The sequence below is a fragment of the Phodopus roborovskii genome, unplaced genomic scaffold (genome assembly GCF_943737965.1).
Source record: "Phodopus roborovskii unplaced genomic scaffold, PHOROB, whole genome shotgun sequence".
In the NCBI taxonomy this organism is placed as follows: Eukaryota; Metazoa; Chordata; class Mammalia; order Rodentia; family Cricetidae; genus Phodopus; species Phodopus roborovskii.
Genome location: NW_026125278.1, coordinates 11,244,251 through 11,262,770, shown reverse-complemented (window position 1 = coordinate 11,262,770; position 18,520 = coordinate 11,244,251). Strand labels below are relative to the sequence as shown.

General features: G+C 48.9%; 1 protein-coding gene across 1 annotated transcript in view; it reads left to right on the top strand.

Annotated features, from left to right (window-relative positions):
- Positions 1–18,520, top strand: part of Gipc2 (GIPC PDZ domain containing family member 2) — a 71,425-nt gene that overhangs the window by 41,967 nt on the left and 10,938 nt on the right. The window contains exons 4-5 of the mRNA XM_051195441.1: positions 10,973–11,079; positions 16,330–16,411. Of these exons, the coding sequence (XP_051051398.1) occupies positions 10,973–11,079; positions 16,330–16,411 (189 nt within the window). The remainder of the gene's footprint in view (positions 1–10,972; positions 11,080–16,329; positions 16,412–18,520) is intronic.

The following is an 18,520-nucleotide window of genomic DNA, read 5'->3' as shown; positions in this document are numbered from 1 at the left end:
AGTTTCAGGGAGGCTAGCTGGTCAGCGAGCTCCTATGTGCTGCCTGTCTCTGCTCCCCCAATCCTCCCCCAACCCCGGGGTTTGAGGTGAGTGCAGACATGCCTGACTTTCTTACTAGGGGCTGGAGATTCTCACTGAAGTGCTCTTATCCACTGGGCCATCTGTCCAGTCTTCTTTTGCAAGTACTTTTTAAGCAAGAAATCATTTGCTCCCTATAATCACCCTAAACTTAAAGCTGTTTGCCCAGGGCCTCAGAGAGAGGGAGGCGGGTGGTGTCCAGGGTGTTAGAGAGAGGGAGGCAGGCAGTGTCCAGGGCCTCAGAGAGAGGGAGGCGGGCAGTGTCCAGGGCCTCAGAGAGAGGGAGGCGGGCAGTGTCCAGGGCCTCAGAGAGAGGGAGGCGGGCAGTGTCCAGGGCCTCAGAGAGAGGGAGGCAGACAGTGTCCAGGGTGTTAGAGAGAGGGAGGCGGGCAGTGTCCAGGGCCTCAGAGAGGAGGGGTCACCATTTGCGTTTGCATAAAGAGGCAAACATACTAAGCACCTTCTAATCCTACCAATGGTAACAGCAGACATTTATTGGGCGTGTGAGTGAGGTACCTTAGGGTTAAGGACTCTGAGCCACAGCATTGGGGTTTTTCTTAGTGGCTCCATCACCACGGGTCTCACAGAACCAATTATACCTGCTTCCTAACCCAGTGCTGGCAGGTCTAGTCCTGCACTAGCATGAGTCGGTGCTCATGTTATTCCAGTTAGAATTTTCCAGACAAGTAAACTGAGGCCTGGGGTGGTTTCATCACGCACTGAGTCACAAAGGGTGGAGTGAAAATACAGGGAGTGACGAGCCTGGCTGGCTCCGAGGTTTAACTGTGTGTGTTCAGATGCTTCCACAGCATCGCACGGCATGGAGACTTCTTATCCATTATAAAAGCTCAGCCAATGGCTTAGGCTTGTTACTAACCAGCTCTTACATTTTTGTCAACCTTCCTTTTGTCTCGTGGCTCTGTTCCCTTTACTCTGTACTGTCCTTTCTGCTTGGCCTTCATCTGGCTGGCGACTCCTCCCGTCCCATCCCCTTCCGGGTGCTTCCTGTGCCTGGCCATCCTATCTATACCTCCCGCCTAGTGACTGGCCGTTTAGCTTTTTATTAAACCAATCGAGTGACAAAAGTGTACAAAAGGATTATTGCACAGCAATTATTTTTGTTTGCTTTTTATACGTTTTGAAAAGACTTGTGTATAGTCTGCATGTATGTTTGTGCCTGAGGCTAGAGGAGGAGAGAAGAGGATGTCCATATCTCCAAGAACTGGGGTTAAAGGAGACGAGCTGCCATATCTGGGTGCTAGGCACCAAGCCGAAGTCTTTGAGAGAGCAGCCAGTGATTTTAACCACTGGGCTCCCTCTCCAGCCCCGTTCTGGCAATTCCTATGTATGGAACCATGCGTGTGCCTCAGAGGCCGATGGCGAGCCATTGCATACCGCAGTTAGGACTGACACAAAATGAAGTTATGGGGGTTACGTCACAAAGACAAATGTTGCTGTATCTGACTAGAGGAGATGCTATGGGACGCGTTTTTCCAGCAGTTTGCTAGAGAGGAAATGGTAAGTGCTCAGGTCTATGATCTAAAGTGGGAATTCTTGGGAGAAAGCATCACTGTTAGGACAGAGCCGATGCCTTGGCCAGGGGGAGGGAAGTCCACAAGTCAACCTTCCTCCCAAGATTTCCGTCCTGCCAGGCAAAAAAGAAAGGGGGCAGCCCTGGGAAAAGTCAGGGGACTTCAGTGTCAGACGCATTGTGATTTATATGTCGTTGACACACATACTGTTTTGTTTAAGGTTTAAAGTGCTTACAAGGACGAAATGGCGTCCTCACTAACGTTTTCATGCAGTAGACTCATTCCGGCCTTCTAATATCTGGCTGGGGATGGGTTTGACATTGGTCACAATTACTCTGTGGGAGAAGATGAATGAATGGCCAGGCTGGCTTTTCTGTGGTGTGGCCGGTGTTTGAGATGAATTCTAAGTGAATTCTAAGAGCCAGCTAGTTACCAACATAGAGACTCTTTAAGCATGTTGTAAACCTTCATTAAAAACAAAACGTGTGGTGGTGCACGCACGCCTTTGACCCCAGCATTCAAGAGGCAGAGGAAGGCAGATTTCTGTGGGTTTAAGACTACCCTGAGTTACACATTTAGTATGCCCTTTCCCCTTAAACACCCTCCCCCCCCCCCCCCCACACAGTGGTAGAGTATTTGTCTAGTGCCCGAAGCCTTGGGCTTGATCCCCAGTAGTACATGAACCAGGACTTTAAAAATCTGCAACCTGTAATCCCACCATGTGGGTGGTGAATGCAGGAGGGTCAGCAGTTTAAGATCACCTTTGACTGCCTAGGGAGTTCAAGGCCAGCCTGGACTATGTGAGATCATGTAGAAAACAAACAAACAAACAAATCAACAACCAAAATGTTGTCAACTAATTAAAAACAACAACAACAACAACAAAAACACAAAACAGGAAAAACATGGTATGCCTAAAACACACATGCATGGGTGATTGCTAGCTCCGAGTTAGAGCCTTGACCTAAGGGAACGCCCTTCATGCCCAGCCCTTTGATCTGCTGCCAGGGATCTCAGGCAGCTCAGGTATCCAGCAGGAGGGAAATTTCAGATGAACCACGCCCAGGAAGGTTAGACTTTGAAAGCCAGTCTCCCAGTTGGGAAGGACAAGGAAACTCTCCCCTCCTGCTTCTGGCTCTTTTACTTTGCCTGGAACACTTTCTCTTCTGCCCCCGCCCCCTCCTCCCTCCCTCCCTCTCTCTCTCTCCCTCTCTCTCTGCCTGCCCTTGGCTGTGGTCTCACCATCATTACCCTTGATGGCTGGGTCTCAGCTTGCATATGACTTTTAAAAGGAAGATGCTGGCCCTTGAACATGAAGCCCAGGAGCCCCGTTGGGCCTCTACCAGCTGCAGATTAAGGTGTTGAGAACGTGGATTGGCGGGCTGGAGAAGTGGCTCAGCAGTTAAGAGTTCAGTTCCCAGCACCCACACCAGGCCATTCACAACAACCTGTAACTCCGGTCCCATTCTGGAGGATCCAGTGCCCGGTTCTGACCTGGGAAGGCACCTGCTCTCATGTGCACTTACCCTTCCCACTCGGCCACATATCCGTATAATTAAAAATAAAACTAAACGTTTGAGAGAAAAAGGAACATAGACTTTCAAACAACAGCACTTGTTCTTACAAATCTGTAAAATAACGACAGCGTCATTTCTCAGTCAGTCCTCAAGGGGCTGATATGCACGGAATAAACCGATGGTCGGATCTGCTCCTGGTTAATCTGGTTATTAATTACCAGTCCCAGAGACTAGGTCAGTTCTGAGGATCCCGAGGCAGCAGCACCCTGCGGCGCTGGGGCTATTGTGCAGCTCTGCCTGAAGGGCCAGGGAACTACCCGCCCTGCACCTTTCTGCCCCTGTTGTGCAGCTTAAGATGGAAGGGGCAGGAATACCCGGGTTGGTCAGCCAGCTGAGGGCCTGCGGGGCGCTTGGGGGCGCTGTGTTTCCCTTTGTGGGACAGAGGACACCAAGACCAGAGTCCTGGCTCTCCACGGGCCCCGTTAAGGCTTCCATCGAGACAGACTGAAGGCGGAGTGTCAGTGAGGGCGGGGCTTAAATCTGTGTCCTTTGGGGTCTGGGTGGCTTCCTGGGGGCGGCGCATCTGCTGTTCACTTATTCTGAACTGAAGGGAGACATTATATAACTGTATTTGAGAGAGGGTAAAATATATGCTAATTAAGACACAGAGCCATGAGACAGACAGACAGACAGAGAGAAAGGGGAGGGAAGGCCTGTGTTCCTGGTGTCTGAAGTGACAACTTTTTGATTTTATGAAGAGGGACCTTTGCAGGTTTCTCTGTTTTGTTTTGAGACAGGCTTTCTCTGTGTAGCTCTGGCTGTCCTGGAACTCACTCTGTAGGCCAGGCTAGCCTCAAACTCACAAAGACGGGCCTGCCTTTGTCTCCCAAGTGCTAGGGTTTAAGGCATGTGCTCCCCCCCCCCCGGGAGGGCCTTGTTTAGTTTTGTTTTCTCATTTTCAGAGAGAATGTGAGCAACTTTGTTCTGAGGGAGCCAGGAGCAGATGTCTCTCTTTCTCAAAAGCCTTTGTGTGGTGGCAGCAACAGTTTGCTAATAGGAGAGGGCTGCCAGGCCCAGCCCTCTCTGCCTTAGTCCCCTGGGCGCCTGCTTAGTGCTGTGGATACCTTCTGCTTACAGACAGGAGCTTTCTCAAGTTGTAGATGGAAGGTCTGAGGATACTAACTCAGGTGTCTAAAGTCTATGCTTCTACCCACTACATGTGGAGCACAGGCGTGAGCATGGGCTGTGGATCACAGGCGTGAGCATGGGCTGAGGAGCACAGGCGTGAGCACGGGCTGTGGATCACAGGCGTGAGCATGGGCTGTGGAGCACAGGCATGAGCATGGGCTGTGGATCACAGGCGTGAGCATGGGCTGTGGATCACAGGCGTGAGCACGGGCTGTGGGTCACAGGCGTGAGCATGGGCTGTGGGTCACAGGCGTGAGCATGGGCTGTGGATCACAGGCGTGAGCTTGGGCTGTGGATCACAGGCGTGAGCATGGGCTGTGGGTCACAGGCGTGAGCATGGGCTGTGGGTCACAGGCGTGAGCACGGGCTGTGGATCACAGGCGTGAGCATGGGCTGTGGGTCACAGGCGTGAGCATGGGCTGTGGATCACAGGCGTGAGCTTGGGCTGTGGATCACAGGCGTGAGCATGGGCTGTGGGTCACAGGCGTGAGCATGGGCTGTGGATCACAGGCGTGAGCTTGGGCTGTGGATCACAGGCGTGAGCATGGGCTGAGGAGCACAGGCGTGAGCATGGGCTGTGGATCACAGGCGTGAGCATGGGCTGAGGAGCACAGGTGTGGTGAGCTATGAAACCTATGAACCATGTTGAGAACCAAGTGTGAAGGTGGAGGCAATCAGGTCTCAGCAGAAAGTGCCCACAGGGCTCCTAAAAGGCTGGATCAGTGGCGCATGGAGGCTCATATCGGTAATTCCAGTTCTGGAGGCAAGAGGAGCAAACTCATGCTGTATGATGGGTTCCAGGCCACCCTGAGCTACTGAGTGAAAATCTGTCTCAGAGAGGGGGGGATGGTGAGAGAGAGAGAGAGAGAGGAGAGAGGGAAAGAGAGAGAGAGAGAGAGAGAGAGAGAGAGAGAGAGAGAGGAGGCAAGGTTAAAAGGCCAGATCATGTATTTTTGAGAAGTTAGAAAAATTAAATAAGCCCACACTTTCAACTGAAATCTAATGAGAAATATCAAAACAATCCCATGTCACAGTTTTGAGGTGCAAGAGATTAATTTCTGTTGTGTCACCAAAATAGATCCCCCCCTTCACCTCCTTTACAAACGCGGCTTCCAGTCACCTATGATGTGGCCCTCTAAGCTGTTTCTAGTGATGTGGCCTTCTAAGGCTGTTTCTAGTGATGTGGCCCTCTAAGCTGTTTCTAGTGATGTGGCCCTCTAAGGCTGTTTCTAGATGTTCTCTGGGGCTTCTTGTGTGTCTGTAAGACTGACCCCTTTCTGCCTTCCCTCCTGGCTTCTGTAATGTAAGCATCCCGCATCTTCCTCTGGGCACGCTTGGACCTCAGGCTGTGCCGGGCGGGTAGGTGCCCTTAGCTCTCCCACTCTGGACTACCCCGACCCCTGAGCAATTGCTGGGTAGAGCTGTGTCCCTTTGTGCCTACCCCCTGCTGAGCTCCTGTCCTCAAGTGTGGCATAATGCTCCAGGTTAAGGCCCCTGTGCCGTGCAGAAACAGGAGGATCTATGTCATGTTACATACGTGTTCCTTGTGAAAGCAGTACTTTTGAATTAATTTTGTCCGTACTAATTTCCCTGAGGTTAACTTTCTGGCCTTGGGTGGGTCTGGAGATCTCTGCTTGGATCATTTCCCCATTTTCCTACCATACAGCGGAGACTGGGTGCTTTGGGCCTTAAAATGTCAGCTTGTTGGAGCCCGTTCCCTATGGTGGGATGCCATGCTCAGCCTTAATGCATGGGAGAGGGACTTGGCTCTGCCCAACCTTTGTGCTAGACTCTGTTGACTCCTTATGGGAGCCCTTGCCTGTGAGGAGGAATGGGCTGGGGGTGGACTGGGGGTGGACTGGGGGAGGGGTGGGGATTGGAGGAGGGGTGGGAGGGACAACTGTGGTTGGAATGTAAAATGAAATGTAAAAGAATGAATACATTTTAAAAATGTCAGCCAAATAGTTACTAAAGCAATCCATGGCTGTATAAATGTTGCATTTCAATTTGAGACGTAAAAATATATGTCATTTTACTGTCCTTTATCGAAAAGGCCCTAAAAGTTAGTTATCTTTATCCATCACCACCATTATTGTTAGTGTGTGCATGTGGCATCCGTGTGCCACGGCACTTATGTGGGGGTCAGAGGGCAACTTCGTTCTGGGGATTGGACTCAGGCCATCAGGCTCACATGGCCACCACCTTTGTCCTTCGGCTCCTAAAAGGCCTTCCTCCTTTTGGGTTGACCACACAGACCAGAACTGTAGGAAATCCCCCCTGCTCGGTTGTTCAGCTCCTTTCTTCCAGGAAGCCCAGCCTGGCCTTGAACTCCTGATGTCCCTACCTCTGTCTCCGGGGTGTAACTGCCACACCTAACCAGAAACTTTTCTTATATGATCACAATGTTAATGAACACACCTGAGTTCGTTCATTAAACAGAAAAAAATAAAAAAGTCAGATATGTGAAGCCATGGCTGTTAAAATTCTTTTCCTAATCTCCCTGGGCCCATGCTGGCCACAACCCTGCTCCTCAGCTCTTACGTTGGTTCAGAGGACTCAACCTAATTTTCATGGTAATTATAGCTCCCCAAGTCATCAGCTCATGGTTTTTAAAATTAAACCACATAATTAGACTGAAAGATATAACGGCCCGAGAAGGCTTGGGTAGGAATGCAGCTGTCTCTTGGCACACGAAGCCTGAGTGCACAAGCAGCCTGGTCTCTGGAGTGGCGCCTGAGGCAGGCCGCCTGAGGCAGGGCGTTCGCGCACCTCCTGGGGGTGGGGCTCATGAGTGACAGTAGTGGTTTCACAGGTTGGGGCTGGTTACCATAGTCTACAGTCTGAACTACATCTTCTCCTAACTCATCCCAGAGAGAGGGCTTGTGTCCACCCATTCCTGTGAAATGACAGGTTTAAGGCTTGGCCTGGCTGCCCAGACATGCTCAGATAGGCTATCCCCAAATTAGGCCAGATTATCAACTCTCAGAATCTTTAGAACATTCCCCAGACACTAAGCCTGTCTCCTCCTCCACCTCAGCCTGAGCGAGCAGGATCATCCTGCCTGTTTTCATGCAGGGACAAGCTGCCTTTTGTCCCCAGAAGCCTCCTCTAGTCTGAAAAGCCTGGGTGATGGCATCTGAAGGTGGCCTCAGTCAGTTTAGTGCTTAACTTCTGCTTTGCTGCCTCCAAGTGGTTTGTTTGGATGTGACACAATCCAAGGGAAAGACTCTGTCAAAAAAACCAAGCCAAGCCAAACCAAACTAAACTAAACCATCAAAAAAACCAAACCAAACCAAATCAGTCCAAATCAAACCATCAAAAACCCAAACCAAACCAAATCAATCCAAGCCAAACCAAACCAAACCTCAAACCAAACCAATCCAAATCAAACCATCAAAAAGCCAAACCAAAACAAACAAAACCAAAAACAAATAAAACCCCAAACCAAACACTAAAACTAAAGCCATACAAGAAAGGTGATGATAAAGATTAACTCTTTGGTAAGGAGGTTTGGGGTCAGTGACAATATTCTGCATGAGCCTCAGTGATGGGAGTGTGTCATTAAGCAGATTCCCAGACAAACAGAACACTAAGAGTGAGCCGGAGTGTCAGCCATGAACTCTGGGTGATGGGGAGAGTCAATGAGTGTCCCTGCTCTGGTGAGTGTGTGTGTGTGTGTGTGTGTGTGTGTGTGTGCGTGTGTGTGTGTGTGCGTGTGTGTGTGTGTGTGTGTGCGTGTGCTGATCATGGGGTGGTGGTCTGTGGGGGAAAGGGAGTATATGGGAAACTTGTATTTTTTGCTCACTTTCTGCAGCAGTAAAAGTAATTCATTAATACTATACACACTTCTATTTTAACAGTTTCCCCTTCCAGGTTCTGCTGTTGTGGCAAAGAGTAAGATAAAAGTTGAGCTGGAGACTCAGTTGAGGCTCATTTCTGTTGCTGTGATAAAACATCCTGGCAGAAAGTGGGCAAAATATTTATTTTAGCTCACAGTTCCAGGCTCCAGTCTGTAGTAGCAGGGCAGTCATGGCAACAGGACCTGAAAACAGTTGTTTCTTGTCTACAGTTGAGAGCAGAGAGAAGGAACACGCACATGTTTACATCTCAGCTCAGTTTAGAATCCAGGACCTGCACTCAGGGCGATGCTGCCGACTTTTAGGATTGGTCTTCTTGAATCAATCAACGTGCTCATGACAGTGCCCCACGGACATGGACAGGGCCAGCGTGATGAGACATCCCCTCACTGAGACTTCCCTTTTGGGACTGTGTTAACTTGACAATGAAAGCCACTTGTCACAGGTACCTACAGAGGCCAGCTGAATTCACAGAAGACTGATCACGCCTTTCCTAAGCTACACGCTCCAGCGTCCGAGTCCTTAGCTTTGCAAACGTTCAGTGGTATACCTGTCCCAAATCATGACACTGGGAACTATAGTTAGTTTTGAATGCTTGGCCTTAGTTTAGCTCTTATTTTAATCTGTGTCTTTTTATCTATACTTTCCCCCCCCCCTCTCTCTCTCCCTCTCCCTCTCTTTCTTCATATCTTCTTCCATCACTTCTGGTGGCTGCCCGGCTTCTGACCCTAGGTGTGTCCCTCTCTTTCTCTCTTCTTTTCCTCCCTCCTCCCTTGCCCTCCCTCCCTCCCTCTCTCCCTCCCTCTCACCTAGATTTCTCCTCCTACTTACTCTCTCTACCTGCCATCCCCACCTATCCCTCTCTTGCCTAGTTATTTCCTGTTTAGCTTTTTATCACTCAGGCAAGGTGAAACAGCAGCATCTTTAGATAATTAAACAAATGCAGCATAAACAAATGTAACACATCTTTACATAGTTTCCAAAGGCAGAAGAAACATAGTTAACATAATATTCCACAGCACAGACAGTGTAACACACCTTTGCCTGGCTAAAGCAATATTCTATAACACCTGACTCTCCTGCTTTGGGGACGTGACCCATGGAACACTGGAATTTCTGGCCAGTGCTGAAGACAGACTGACCTATTCCTTCTCATTGGGTCCTCGTTTTGGAACTGTGCTCTGAGCAGCTGAGAATTCTTTCTTCCCCAGGGACATGTAGCAAGGCCAGTGCTGGCGGTCAGCTCAAAGGTGAAGCATCAGTGCTCTGGAAAGTTGCTCAGTCACCGACTAGCATTTGGGCACCATTTCACCACCATTTATGGCTTCCTTTCTCCCGGGGACCCTGTCTATCCATCCTATGGTAACTTTCAGAGGAAAACTTGTGTTTTGGAAATTCTGTCCCTAAATTCAGATTAAAATGCACGGGTAAGATTCTTAATCACATTGCCCTAGATTCCCAGCAAGAGAAAACAAAACAAAACAAAAAACTTGGCAGAAGATGGGAACCAGTCTAGGGTTCTTATCAAGAACGCGTCCCCATGTACCTATGATGCCCGAACCTCTGCTACTTGCACAGACCTCTGTAGCTGCTGCATCCTGCATCCTGTTCTGCAGGCTCTCACTGTCATAGTGCGAGCCCAGCTGCTCCCTGGTGCTAGAGACCCTGGACCTTGCCTTAAGCTGTAGCTGCAGAGAGGCCCCAGCCAAAGGGGCTTGGGCACATTCATAGAGGTTATGGATTGGTAGCCTGTACTTACTTAGTCTCTGATTTTGTTTTTATTTTTGCCAGTGTGTTATTTTTAAAGGGTTGGGTTTAAGCTGAAAAAAAAAAAATCAGGAAATTCATGCAAACCTGCGAATATCCATTTTCTCTGGCTAACAGAGCCCATGTTCCTGAAGGGCAAGGCATGTTATTGGAGAGGTCTAGATGGGGCACACCCCTTCCAGTTGCCCTCCTTGCCCTTCCTTTGGCTGAGTTACTGCTTAGGATTAGTGCTCTGCAAAGCCACTCTGTGCCCATTACAAATAAACAAAATAAAGTGCAGGCAAAGGCAGGCCAGGCAGGCTGGCCTCTCTCAGGTGAGTGCTGGTGAACACGGGAGCCTCCTTTGGAACTGTCCGACGTGTTTTTCTTCCTGAGCTCTCCCTTTGGTTGAATTCCTTCTTCTGGTTGGTGTGGTACTGCAGCGTTGTTGACTAAAGAATGAAGAGTCTGGGATCATATGACACCATTTTAGTGATCCCCCTGCCTCAGACTTTGAAGTGCTGAGATTGGTTAATCATGAGCGACCACCATGCCTGTCAAGACTTGGTTTTGAATCTCGGCTGCACTGGCTTTAACTCACGTATTTATAAAATGGGGTTGATAAGAGGCTTCATAGGGCATTCCGTGTGGTACGTGGAATTTCATCTACAAAGCATCAAGTTACAGAGCTACATGTCTCCTCAGACCTTCTTTCTCAACTCTAAGACCAAGGCGAAGGCCAGATGAGATTTCCTGGGTGCTTTTTGGCCACTCACACTTTTTTCGCTCTGAGAAGGAAGCCAACCCCTATTGTTCCTTTCCGAAAGCTTCCAGACTCTCTTGCCTGTATGCTTCTGTTTTGCAGACCCAATTGTCTACATACGAGAATAATGGCAGCCAGGCGGGCCTGTTGGGTTTTAGGTAATCCTGCAGGAGGCACATTCTTTATCAAATCTGCCGTAACTGCATATTGTTCCCACTTTCACACAGTCCGTTAGAATTCTTTCTGAGCTCACACCTCTCCTACTCACATTTTTTTTGTTTTTTTTTACAGAAATAGGACCAAGGTCAAAAGCTGGGAAGACGTCCACAGATAAAATCGGCACTTGCAGAGGGACTCTTCGTCTGAGATCGAAAGGTCCTGCCACAGTAGAAGAGCTGGTAGGTTATGTTCACTCAGTTCCCATTCTGTTTGGAAATACACAGCTGTGCACATTTGTCAGAGCTGGAAATAAAGCCAACACGATCAGAGTGAGTTCAATGCCACGGCTGGATGCACAGCACGGGCTGTGAATTCACCTCCTCCTCATACACCGTTCCCTCCTGAAAACCACTGAGGTGGTAAGAGGAAATTACCCCAAAGCATGCAAGAGAGGGCGTGGTCAGTGGGAATGGCCTCTGCAGGTCACCAGTCTAGACTGGTCTGTGGACATTTGAACTGCAGTCAGGAGACATGCACTTAACGAGGACTGTTACAAGGAAAGATTTTATCCGAGATGTCCAGTCTCCAAAGATAAATTTTTAGTCATGTCTGACTCTTCTTTTATTTAACTTTTGAGAAGTTTTAAAAATTAATTTATGTTTTACTTTCAGATCCCAGTTCCCCCTCCCCCCTCTCCTCGGGCTCCTCCCACCCTTCACCCCTCCCATCTGCCCCTCAGAGAGGGTAGTCTCCTAAGTCTGTCCTCTGACTCTTTTTTTTCATGCTCTACACCTCCTCCTGCCAGGGAAGCCTGTGGATCCAGCTCTACACCACTATACCAGACTCCAGGCAGCTCCCCTGGAGGCTGAGACTCCAGGCAGCTTGTCCTCCCCTGGAGGCTGAGACTCCAGGCAGCTTGTCCTCCCCTGGAGGCTGAGACTCCAGGCAGCTTGTCCTCCCCTGGAGGCTGAGACTCCAGGCAGCTTGTCCTCCCCTGGAGGCTGCTGGATCATTCTGGGTTCTCCTCTTGCTTTCTGTGCTGGGCGCAGCAGCCATGATCGATCATCCTTTAGAGATGCTGGTGGGGAGGCTGGGGCTTCCTGCATCCCTGAGAGTAAAAGTTAAGGCCTCAGACTTGCTAACCCTGTGGCCTGAGCCCACACTTCTGCTCTGACCTCGCGTTCCGCACTCCCTCTGTCCAGCCAGGCCCCTGTCATCCCCGGGTTTCCTTTGCTCAGGGTTAGGGCTGCAGTCACCACTTCCCCTTCCGATTGTGCTCTCACTTCCTGACTGGGTCTGCCCTGTCACTGCCCTGTCTGCTTCCCTACAGAGTATCTGGCGCAACATGCAATTCTCTGCCTTTCCCACTTCTGCTGCTGTTTGTTTTTGGAGACACGGTTTCTCTGTGCAGATCTGAAGCCTGTGTTGCTTTGTTCGTCAAAGCAACAGATACTGCTGGTCTCGTATCTATATTCTGTTTAATTTTGTCTACTGCTTGTTCATAGTCTTAGTCACCTAGGATAGAATCTCATGGTTTTTGCCGCATCAGTGAATTAATTATGGATTTATGTTTGGTTGAGGAAAGCAAGGGTATCACTTATCCTCTGACTGTCAATGCAAAGGTCAGTGTCTGAGTGGAAAACGCCAGAAGGCGAAGAGATAAATGGAGGGAAAAGGCAAAAGAAGCGAGTGTGGGTGGCCGTGATCAGGATAGGCAAGGGCAGGAGCAGCTCTACCCATGGCAGTGAGCACAGTGGGTGACGAAGTAGATGCACAGGCATCCAAGGCTCGTAGGTCTTGAGAGGAGAGTCCAGGCACAGGCCCTCATAGCCTTTACATGTGAATGTCACCTGAAGATCCCGGCCCTCACATCTGTGTGAGAATGTCACCCTCAGATCCCCAGGCCCTCACATCTGTGTGAGGATGTCATCCTCAGATCCCAGGCCCTCACATCTGTGTGAGGATGTCACCCTCATGCCCCCAGGCCCTCACATCTCTGTGAGTATGTCACTCTCTGATCCCCAGGTTTGCACAACAGTGGATGAGTGGTCAGGTGACCAGTTAGGTGTCTGTTTGCAAAGTGGTCTCTAGAGCTTGTTGGATGACAATGTCCAGGGTCAGTGAAGGGCTGGTTTGTTAGAGCAGACACTTGAAGAACCACCAGGTGAAGGCCATCTTTGGGCTGTATGAGTCTCAGGATGCTGTGTGTTTTGGGGAACCCTGAGTCAGGGATTCTATCCCTCATGCTGGGGGCACATGGACACTGAAGCTTGAGCCACTGCTTATGAGGCAAAGGGCACGGCTGCTGCTGCTCAGCTCGCGTCCTAATTCATTCAGTCTGGGTCCTCGCTCATGTTACGGTGCTGCCCATAGTTAGAGTAGGCCTTCCTTTGTCAGTTAACCTGATCTAGAGCCTCCCTCACAGGCATGTCTGGAGATGTGTTCCCTTAGTAACCCTCCTTCTCATCAAGTTGACAGTTAAGCCAAGGCATTTTGAAAAGGAGCTGTGGTGAGTTCTGTGCAAAACAGCAGGCCAGGAACATCTGGTCGACCCTTTACTTTTTCCTTTGCTCATCACATCTCCTGGGGATTGTCACTGTCCCTTGACTCAGTGGGGACCTAGGAGAATGTTCTCCTGACCTGAACGAGAATGTTCTTCTGTTGGGGGCCGTGAAGGAAAGTAAGTAGACCTGACCCATTGTGTGGAGGAAGCAGGGTGTCTTGGATTCCTGCATGTCCTGTGGGGATGAGCATCATTTTCTAACAGTTAACATAACCAGCGAACACATGTCAAGCACCCTGTTAGCTATGAGGCACTGCAATGAAAGAGAGGCAGCCTGCCACCTCTCTGGGGTCTGGGGAAAAGTTATTCAAAAAATAAACATTAAACATCCACCGTTTGCATAGTCTGATTAATTAAATAGGTTAATTAAAATTAGCTCACAATGAAAAGAAGCTAGCTTGATGTCAATGTTAAATCAGTACAAATAGCCTGCAATCAGGTTTCTAAAGGATTTAAACTTACGAGATTTTAAACGATCTCCCTTCTGATGGCACAAATTCAGGAAGATTAGAATGACGCTCCGCTCCGTTCTTTATTCATTGTGCTTGCTGAGCCTGGCACATTCCAGGCTCTGGTAACGCGAGGATAAATAAAGACCCTTCTGCTGGGGGAGGGGCATTAGCAGGAGCCACTAGGAATCCAGGGTGCAGGCTGGACTGAAGAACAGTTCAGGACATACAGAGTCACAACTGTCGGGGGCTGGGGAAGACAAGAGGGAACCCAGCGGCTGCTGCAGAGGCGATGGAGCTCTTGCAGATGAGTTATGGAACAACTGTGGGTGTGGGGAGAGAGAGTGCATGCTGTTTGTGAGACTAGAGTGGGTGATGTGGGAGGCGGCTGGAGGAAGAGGCAGGATGAGCGTGGGAAATGTGCCGTGGTTAACTGGGGATCCCTTTAAAAAGGTGGGGCAGCAACATTATTGGTTGTGTGTTTTAGAAGACCTCCTTGGTTTCAGGGATGTGCTGTTGGGCGGGATGGATTTGGGAGGGGATGGCAGGGGAGGAAATCAGGAAACCTCTGCCTGGAGGGAAGGACGAGGATGCAAACAAACAGAATGTGGATGGGGAGAGGTGACGGACCAAGCTGTCCCAGAAACCAGCGGCCAGCTATTGGTGGCATTTGTGTATGGGAATCACTGCCATTCGCTACCACAGCTTATACTGTGGCTGGGTAGAAACAGAGGTGAATATCTGAGTTACTTAATGTAAGGAGTAAGGTTTTTCCTCCCGCCGCTGGTCTTGTCCCGCCGCCGCGCCAGCCCCAAATAATACACCGAGACTCTGTATTTGATATAATGCTGTTGGCCAGGCACTCGTTTCTATAGGCTACCTCTGCCTTAATTATTAACCCATTTCTGTTAATGTACGTATTTCCACGTGCTTCATCTTACCGGAGAGCCGGCTGACATCCTGCTCTCTCCAGACTCTCCATCTTGATTCCTCCTTACTACTTCCTCTTTCCTCCTTGTCTCCTAGTCCCTCCTATCTTCCTTTCCTATTGGCCATCAGTGCTTTACTCATTAACCAGTATGAGAAACATACTTACAGAATAACTTATCCCATCAACTTAATGTCTCAGTTACTGTTGTATTGCTGTGAAGAGACACCCTAACCAAGGCAATACAAGAGAGAGTTTATTTGGCTTACAGTTTCAGAGGGTGAGTCCATGACCATCATGGTGGAGAGCATGTCAGCATGTAGCATGTAGCATGTAGCATGCAGGTGTGGTACTGAAGAAGTAGTTAAGAGCGTATATCCAGTCCACAAGCAGGAGGCAAATGAGTGGGGGGTATGCACACTGACTTCTGAAACCTCAAAGCCCACCCCCAGAGACACACCTCTTCCAACAAGGCCACGCCTCCTAATCCTAAACAGTTCCACCAACCCGGGACCAAGCATTCGAATATATGAGCCTGTGGAGCATTCTCATTCAAGCCAGCGTAACTGGTTTAGCCCACAGCATTGCAATGAGGCCCGAGAAATATGTCTTGTTTTTACTAAGTTTTAGTTCCTATAAATGAAGTTGCTGGTGTAACTCAGTGGCAGGATGTTTGTCTGAAATACATAAACTCTGCGTTTGAGCCCCAGCAAGGCGGGGCACTAGAATTAGCATTTTCTCACACATTTGCACAAGCGTACATTTTATACCCCTCACCCAAACTCATAGCCACACATGCACTCAAACGTATCACACACCCACGCTACACACACACACACACACCACACTGATATATGCACACTTACATATAAGCACACATACTCTATACATACACACTCACACATTCACAGACACCACCATATATACACACTACTCACACATTCCACACAACTTTAAATACACACATATATTCAGCTTTCTCTTATTTAGGTAATTCAGTACTTGGCAACTGTGCTCTCTTCTCCCTCCCTCCTCCCTCTCTCCCTCCTCCCTCCCTCCCTCCCTCCTCCCTCTCTCCTTCTCTCCTCCTCCCTCCCCCCTCCTCCCTCCCTCCTCCTCCCTCCCTTCCTCCTTCTCCCTCCTCCTCCCTCCCTCCTCCTTTCCTCCTCCTTCTCCCTCCCTCCTTCTCCCTCCCTCCTCCCTCCCTCATCCTTCCCTCCTCCCTCCTTCTCCCTCCCTCCTCCCTCCTTCTCCCTCCTCCTCCTCCCTCCCTCCCTCCTCCTTCTTCCCTTCTCCCTCCCTCCTCCCTCCCTCTCTTCCTTCTGTCCTCTCTTTTCCTTCCTTCCTTTCTTTCTTGAATTCACATTTAATGCTGACACTATAGCTAAACATTTATTGTATTGATTTACATTTAGCTTTAAGGTTAAAAGGTAATTCCAGATATGTCCACTAAAATTAGCTAATGGACCAGCTATTTCCTTCTGTGTGTGCCCTAACAGTCAAGAGATTCATTGTGTAAATGCAATATCTTGTCTCTCTCTTTTTAAAGCCCTCAGAAGCCAAAGCAAAGGCAATCGAAAAGGTTGATGATCTCCTCGAACTGTACATGGGAATCCGAGATATTGACTTGGGTAAGGCCACACTGTTAATGATAATTTCCGTGTTGTTTATAGATGGTAGCTAACTCTATTTGTCAAGATGAAAATGATTTACAGATCACAAAAGAGCATACAGACAGTAAAGAATAATGATTTACCCAGTTACTTTCTGGGAGGTATTACTGCTAAGTTAAAATTTAAAATTGTACCTAAACTGGGCATGGCGGCACATTCCTTTAATCCCAGCACTGGGGGGGAGGCAGACACAAGTGGATATCTGTGAGTTCAAGGACAGCCTGGTTCCAGGACAGCCAGTGCTGCATAATAAAAAATCCTATCTCAGAAAACAAACAAAAATGTTATTTGATTTTAATCTAGACACTGTAAGTGATGCCACCTTTACTATGTTTTATGCATTACAATATACGTGAGAAACGTAGGTAAGTTATACATATGAAAATTATCTGATGTGCTGAATTTACCTTGGGCATTGGCTAAATTATGTATTATGATATTAAAGTTGTACACCATTTAACAGGATTCCTGAAATAGGATGAAAAAGACACAGAACTCATGAGTAAGGAAGACTCAGCAGTGGGGCTTCTGGAAGTTTCCTGGGCTATTTCTTTTGTTACCACGAACGTGTCAAGTTCTTGCTTTATCAACTCAAACTCTACCAGTACCAAATATTTCAAAAGCAAGGGAGAGAAAAAAAACCTTAATTCCAATTGTATTAAGAAGGAAAAAAATAGGAGAAATTTATGGCTTTTATAATTGAAAAATCCAGAGATGGGGCTTGTCTTCAAAAATACCTAGATCGGCGCTGGAGAGATGGCTCAGAAGTTAGGGCCAGCACTCCTTGGCAGCTCACAACGTATAATTCCAGGGGTTCTGACACTGTCTTCTGGCCTCCACGGGCATTGCACGCGCACACGCACACACACACGCACACAGACACACACACGCACACGCACACACGCACACACGCGCGCACACACACACACACACACAGAGTAGCCAAAACACTCACGTAAAGCAAAAGAGTCCTAGACCTGTAACTCCAGGGAAGAAATGACAACGTGTTGCATGAGTGAGCAGCTGTCTCTGTGCGGTGAGGAGTTGGCATAGCAAAGAACAGACTCTCACAGGAGAGAAAGAATGGGTAAGCACTGGAGATCCGTACAGGGAGAGACAGGGCAGCTGATCAGAGTGTGCACACCGCAAGGTGACTCAGCAAACGGTGCAGAGCTCAGGCTGTGCAGTTCTCCGTAGTGACGTGAAGGGAGCAGAACCCTCGTGTCAAGGCAAGAATGGCGAAAGTCCCAGATATAAACGGTGAGTGAGACAGGACTTCCCCGGCGTGGTATGTCAGCCCGTGAAGAGGTCTGCGGTGTCATCCCCATGTCTCAAGGGCTGTGACGGGGGCCATGGCTCTGAGACGTGGTTATTCAAAATGGAGCCATCCTGGGCTCTGAGAATGAAGAACAATCCAAAGTTAGTGTTAGAAATGACAAAAATCACAAATGCAAGTGGCAGGTTCAGCAGATGCTGAGGTAGAATGACCCTTCGGTGAATGTTTCATTAGGGTCTGGGAGTCGGGGGACAGACTGCTGGTCCAGAGAGAAGATACCTTAGGAGAGGTGGCCACCCCGTAGTATTTCATGATGAGGACCCGAAGGAAAGAACTTTAAAATTCTCAGAGTAAAGGTTTTCATTTTTTACTATTGGTGTGTGTGTGTGTGTGTGTGTGTGTGTGTGTGTGTGAGAGAGAGAGAGAGAGAGAGAAAGAGAGAGAGAGAGAGAGAGAGAGAGACACACACACACACACAAAAATAAAAACCCACAGGCAGACAGGATTCAAGCTTCAAGCTGAAGATCAGCAAAGCAAAGCAGCCAAGCCACCAGCTCACCTCTGCCTCAGTCTGAAATGGCCATCCTCAGGATGGTCCCCAGGAATCCTCAGAGACAATGCTCTCCATCAAACCTCACACTGCTGCCTTTAGTGTGGCTGGGGACAAGTTCTATAATGAGACCCGTTGCGTCTTCCTTTCATACCTCTCAAACCCTGGGATTAAAGGTGTGGGATCCAAGTGCTAAGATGTCCTTTCGTGAGCGTTTTCTCTTTTAGACCGGATCAATTTC